We start from the raw sequence: 6971 nt of genomic DNA on the forward strand, positions 1-6971 counted from the left end.
CTATAGCTTCTAGACATGGTGACATCAGCAGCCAGAGTGACAACAAGAATTGAAGAGTTCTTGATGAATAGCCAAATATCTGAGATTATAGAAGAGGTGAGACAGCAAATAGCCAATTCTGTGACCCCATATTACTTGAGAGTTGAAAAGATAATTGGTTAAAGGCCAGTTATTCTTTCACCAGGCAAGTGTAATAATCTAATCATCTCTCCTGTTTAGCAGTGTCTCACATAATGAAATTTTCATAGCCTCCCCAAATAATGCAATCAAGTGAAATAGATTTAGCTGGAGAGGCTGAACAAAGACATGGCCCTCAGAGAAATGACAAGAAGAAGGGTGCATCATAGAATAGAAGAGCTTGTTAGAAGTCAGAGATGTTGAAGTGTCTCAATCTCTAAAGGTCACATGGGTTTCATAAAGAAAAAGTCGGGTTTCTCTGAACACAATGGCTACTTCAGTGCCTCGAATGCAAACTTCCACACTGGTACCTAACTGGATGGAACCTAGTCATCACAAAACACCTGTTAAACTAACTTGTTCAGCATTTTCTAAGAGTCTACCCTGACATCTACTTGCTACAGATGGAATGCTAAATGATGAGAGATCAGGGATTTTGTTTTATCTGATATCTGGTTGTTAAGGTTGTTCCATGAAAAGCTCATCTTGCTTCTGGAAACAGTCTATTGAATAAAGTACAAAACAATGAACCCATTTTTATGGTCAGTATAACATAAGTAAAATGCTTAAAACGCTTCACTATCACTTGATCAAATATCCCTTATATGTAATTGTGTTGCCAGATGATCTGAGAAAAATAGAGAGATAAATATTGTCAAGATACAATGCACTCATTCAAGAAATTTTCCAAAAATAAATAAAAACATTTCAGAGGTTCAATACTCAGGTTGAAAATCAATAATATATAGATGTAACCCATATGCTTGTATTTTGTAATATGTGGATATTAACTTAAATAAATGATAATCAAGCTACAATCTGCAGACACAAAGAAGTTAGGTAAAAATGAAGAATTTTGAGCAGGGGGAAACACATGGGCCTCCCTGGTAAATGGAAATAGAATTAGTTTTTCAAGTGGACTGGAGACTGTTAGACACAGGAGTCAGAAAGATCAGGTATGATGAGAGGGTGGAGTAACATACAGCAGGTAGAGACAACTGCAATTGGGGAGCATGAGGGCTGGTGTGGAAACTTCCTGGAATCCATGAAGGTGACACTAGTGAGGACTCCTAGTAATAGTGGATACAGGGTCTGAACTGGGCATCTTTTGTAGCTAGGCAAGGCTTATAGTAGTGAGACTGGGTTGTATTCAGATGAGTTGTAGGCTTGGGACATCTTGCACATATCCCTAAACAATCCAGGCTGGCACTAGAAAAGAACAGTCTCTGAAAACTGACAGCAGATTCTTCATTGCTGAGGATATCTATATAGCTCATTGAGTGTACAGAGGCCAAGCTGGTATGGGCATGAGTCCTTCACCTCTACATCCTAGCCTCTTTGGCTGGAGAAGGTACTCTGCAAGTTACAGAAAGACACACATGCACACCAATCCAGCCACAAAACCCTCCACCTACAATCTCTTCTGCCTATAAGGCATGTTGAGACAATGGTGGCGCAGAAATTGTAGAAATGGCCAATCAATGTTTGGTTTAACTAGAGGCCTGTGCCTAGAGATGAAGATCATGCTCTATACAGTCTGGACAGCCTAGATCTGGAGGCTACATAGCCCAGAGTCCCAGGGTAGAACAAAATACAAAGAGAAAATAAATAAATAAATAAATAAATGATTAATAATGATAAGATGATTCTTTTATACTCATAGGTCCATGCCTTGTCCAGTTATCATCAAAGATGTCTCCTCTAATAGCAAATGGGAGTGTGTGCAAAGACCCACAGCTGGAAAATATGCAGAAAGAAAACTGGTGTTCTCCATTAGGTCCCTTCCATTGGAAGTCTGGGAATCCCATGGAAGAGAGGGAGAAAATATTGTAGGAGTCAGAGGGATGGAGGACACCAACTAAACAGGGCTCAAATGGGCTCACAGGGACTGTCGTGGCAAGACTGAGCCCTACATGGTCTACACAAGGTCCATCATGTATATATTATGTCTTTTAGCTTGGTGTTCAGTGGAACTCATAACAGTAGGAACAGGTTTGTCTCTGATCCTTTTGTCAGCTCTTGGGACTTTTTTTCCTCCAATTGAGTTAACTTGCCCAGACTCAGTATGAGGTTTTCACCTTGTCTTATTGTATCTTGGTTTGTCCTATTTGACTGATGTCTTGAGAGGTCTACTCTTTTCTGAAGAAGTGACAAAAGTGGTTAGGGGCAGATCTGTCGGAAAAAGGGAGTGCAAGGAGCTAGGAGGATTGGAGATATGGAAAATTCTGACCAGAATTTAATGTATGAAAGAATAATCTATATTTAATAAAATTAAAAAGCAAAACTTAAAAAATAATAAATATAGGGCACAGAATTTTTAAATGGCCATTGTAGTTTGACAAGAAACAGCTGTGGTTGCCAGGTAGGTTACTTGAGACATTTGTTCAGGCTTAAAAGAGCCACTGCAGTTCATCAAGGTATTTGGGTAATAGTTTTAAAACCAGTCTGGAAAGAAACAAGAGACTCAAATTATCTCTATCTGTAACATATTAGTTTATTTAAAATAAGTCCTCGGCCGGGAGGGAAGGAGTGGCACACACCTTTAATCCCAACACTTGGGAGGCAGAGGCAGGTGGATCTCTGTGAGTCCAAGGCCAGCCTGGTCTACAAGAGCTAGTTCCAGGACAGGCACCAAAAAACTACAGAGAAACCCTGTCTCTAAAATAATAATACTAATACTAATACTAATACTAATAATAATAATAATAATAATATAGGTCCTCACAGAAAAAAAAGCCTATTATTAACAGTAAGAGCTGATACAGTATATATAGAAGTACTTTTGAAATGCTTAATCTTGCCACAGTGCCCTGTGTATTTATGAATCTTTTCTAACATTTCGTAGTACCTCTGAATGAAACCATACTTCTGGGTTTCCATAGACCTGTGCACCCAATGTAGAGGTTGCTTTGCACACCCCTGCTTACACCCCATTTTTCATTAATAATACTAGGTGCTTAGTGAAAGCCAGTAAATAAGGCTTGCCATCGTCCCTTTCAAAACAAGCAAGACCTACACCATAAGGAAGATAGTGTAACCCTTAGTACTTAATAACTGCATCTGAAATCTAACATACTCATGTAAAAGTAGGGAGCTCCTGGGAGAGGAACTCTAGTACCACCTTCACAACACAGAGTTGAAATAGGATGAGAGCGGTTCATTGAATTTCAATTTCCTATCTGAGCAATGGGCTGCACATTTCTAAAGCTATGCTTGGCAAGGTTTTGGGAAACTTCAGGAATGCTGTGGTGACCTTGATACAATCTATTCACATTTGTTTGCTATAGCCTCTAGTCCTGATAGTATATAAGTTACCCACACTGTTTTCTATACTGGCTGAAACAGTTTGAACACCAAACACACTGAAGAAGTGTCTCTCCCTTGTGGAGCATCCTCACCAGAATTTGTGGTCTTTTACTTTACTGATCTAGGTTACTCTGACTGGGTTAAGATGAAATGTTAAAGTAATTTTAAGTTCCATTTCTCTGCTATTAGGAATGCAGAATTTTTTTATGTTTCTGAGTCTTTTGTTTTCCATTGTTGAGAATTCTCTGCTTATTCTATACTGATTGACGCTATAGTTTTTATGCCCCCATCATCACTTACCTCATTCCATACATCCTTTTCTAATTTGCATGCACACCCATTTTGTGATTCTTCTGATACAACCGCTTTATTCATTCTAAGAAGCCTAGACTTGATCCTTGTCACCTTCAGCCATTTATGGACCCCCATTATCTCGCATCCATATCTCCCTTCTCCATGTCCTGCATCAACATGTAATAAAGTATTTTAGGATAACTCTTGTTTTATCTATGATAAACACACTCAAATAAAATGCACTCACTTTTTAGACATTTTGCAATGTTATATGACATCCCTACAAACAACTACCTATAAACATGACACCTATAATTTTTATGGGATCTTTTAACCCGCAAAGGACTTCTGTCCTACCCTGTTTTACTCTTGTGTTGTTTATTTATCTTCCCTTAAAATCCATCTTCTATTCCTGTGTCCATTTTTAAAAATAAACAGAATGAAAATTCCCCCAGAAAACAAATTTCTTAAGTCCTGGGGCGGTCATGTTTTATGACATAATGGAAGCATCAGAAAGTAGGACCTTCTTAGAAGTAACACATGGGCAAGTCCTTACAAGTTAGAATCTTCACTCCTAATTCCATTCAGAACTCTGGAACTTTCATAGTAACTCATGAATAACCTCACCTGTTTGCAATGTCTTCTCTCAATGTCTCAATATCTGATATCCATGGTCACTCTCTTCTTATCTTCACTCACCTTCAGGAACTTACTGGTGTTGTCACTAATATTGTTGGGAATCTGGGATGCTTCTGCAAACTCCCAAGGACTTGTCTGCTCTTTATGCAATCAGTTCAGTCTTTTCTAATCATAATGAATACCAAGAGCAGGCAGCATCTTCCACTGAGTGAAATGTCACATCATTGGGAGTAGAAGAATATAGAAGAAAAGCATTCCTTATTAACATAAAAAAGAGTTCTTAATAGATTGATACATACATAGAAGAGTGGCACTTGCTTACACTTTAATATAAACCTTCAATAAAGCATTGTGAGGATAGCCTTACTCTTTGTCAGTCACACATTTGTACTTGGTCCCATGAGAAGCATGATTCTGACATTCATAAGCAGTGGGTTATAGCTACGAGCTGGCTCACGGCAGACTGTGACTGGTACCTCTGGAGCAGCTACAGACAGGGTGATCAAGTGTTTATCCATAACAAGAGTTTGGGGCACTGAGGTGCTGACACAGATTTGTACTAAGTGAGATTTTCTGTGCTAAAAGTTTATGACTTATATAGTAGCTATAGTTGTAATCTTATGCCTATAGAGTTTAGCTTCCTTAGAACATGTATTATATGTAGAGAGCATCTAGGATGTTGTGTATTCATGTATCTGATGACAAAAGTGGAGATAAATGCTGAAAAAAATTGAGCGTGTACTCCTCAAGTCTATCTGGACTAGAGAAATGCTGGAAAATGAGTTACATAAAGGATGGAAAGGCCTGGATGCCAAAAGTTTTGCTAGAATTGGATGAAAGTTCACCAGTGGAAGAAAACTGAATAATCCTTAAGGTTTACCTTAAACAAGCAAATGTCTTCCCCCAAAAAAATTTTGTATTGTTTTCTTTTTCAAATATTGGATTCTGAAAAGGCATGCAATTTAAATAACTACATTAATATTGGAGAATTCTGTATTCTTTATCCAAAGAAAGCAAATCTGGAAAGAGAGGAGGATTGATTCATAAGTACAAAGGGGCTCAAAGTGGGAAAACACAAAGTTATAATGATTGTGATATTCTTCAGCCACCAATTTTGACCAGCCATAAGAGCATTGCAAACATGTGAGATGGTAGATAAGGTGTAAATAGTCAGAAAGATGAACACTCGGACAAGGATGTTCTGGGTAGCTCTGGACTCTGCGGAGTTACTGTAGAAAGCACAAGTGCTGCGAATATGTTGAACTCGCTGTTTGTGCCTATACAAAATGACAATCATTGAGCTGCTGGACCAGGTGATGAGGACAGAAAATAGAAGTTCAGGAAAGACAGATAAAGCAATATATAAGGAGACTGTGATGTTGTCATGACCTGCAACAGTATAGGGTTCAAAATCTGTCTCTTCTGTTATATTTTTTCTTCTTAATTTTATGGTCATGTACAAAGGGAAAAGAACATTTACCATGATGTACAAGACCCAGCAGAGAGTAATGTACAGACCAATGTCCTTGAAATATTTTGCTCTAAGATTCTTCCAACAGGAGTTTCTAGGGCTGATGGTGATGGCCTGGAAGACACTCAAGAGACAGATGGTGGCAATGGACATGCTCCTAAAAACTCTTTGAAAATACATAAAAAGTTGATAGCTCCAATCATTGAATAAATGTTTCAACCCAAAAGTTGTCATTGTGTGACCCATTCCTTTAGTGAGAATAATTAAGACATTAACCATAATCAAATGCATAAGAATTAAATCCAAGGGCTTTACTTTATGTTTCTGGTAATAAATAACTAGGTAGTAGGAAAGAAGAGAGGAATTTCCCAGAATTCCAACTGTATTTTCTATCAAGAATATTATTCCTACTCCCAAATTCCTGAAATCCATTTGTTGCTGAGCAAAATTTATTTCAAAATATGCCAGCAGTCACTTCTCAGAGAACAAATTTGAATTTTAATAGATAAGATGGTCCTGTAAACCTGATGGCACAAAGGCACAAGAATCACATTAACAGAAAAGTGAAAACCCAAGGGGGCAGCACAAATAGATCCTTTCCACACAACCTCTCACAATTATTTTAGCACCAATAGCAACAAGTCAGTAAGAAATGCTGGAATCCTCGAATGCATATATTTATGGAATAAATTCTCATTACATTTCTCACAAAAGTCAGAACTAAGAATATGACAAACTTATCCTGGTGGAAGAAATGGCCAGTGAGTTCAAATTAAAAGAATATTCAATTATACAAGCCCACCAAGGTTGGAGAAAATGTATCCTCTAAACATCTTCTCCAAGGAAAAAATCCACTGTGAATGTCTTTCTAATGTCAAAACTAATATGAATGATGAAAATATTACAGCAGGAAAGAGAATGTTTTTTCTATTCTTTGACAATTATTTTATTATGTGGCAACATTTAGGCAAAAATGACGAACTAAATAATGTTACATTAAGAACTCCTGAAATTCCACCAACCACAAATAACCATGTAAGAGTGGTGGTACAGACTTAAGATTAGGAGAGAAGAGACACATTAT

At 37.7% G+C, this 6971-nt stretch overlaps 1 protein-coding gene across 1 annotated transcript; it reads right to left on the reverse strand.

The window, feature by feature from the left end:
* Window positions 1-5416: 5416 nt before the first annotated feature.
* Window positions 5417-6363, reverse strand: LOC121449773 (vomeronasal type-1 receptor 2-like). Its single transcript, XM_041654454.1, has one exon. The coding sequence runs from the start codon at window positions 6317-6319 to the stop codon at window positions 5417-5419; it is 903 nt and encodes a 300-aa protein (XP_041510388.1). The 5' UTR covers window positions 6320-6363.
* Window positions 6364-6971: the final 608 nt, after the last annotated feature.

This window comes from Microtus oregoni, unplaced genomic scaffold, assembly GCF_018167655.1.
Source record: "Microtus oregoni isolate MIOR12 unplaced genomic scaffold, Mior012 000006F_ref0000085, whole genome shotgun sequence".
Taxonomy (NCBI): Eukaryota; Metazoa; Chordata; class Mammalia; order Rodentia; family Cricetidae; genus Microtus; species Microtus oregoni.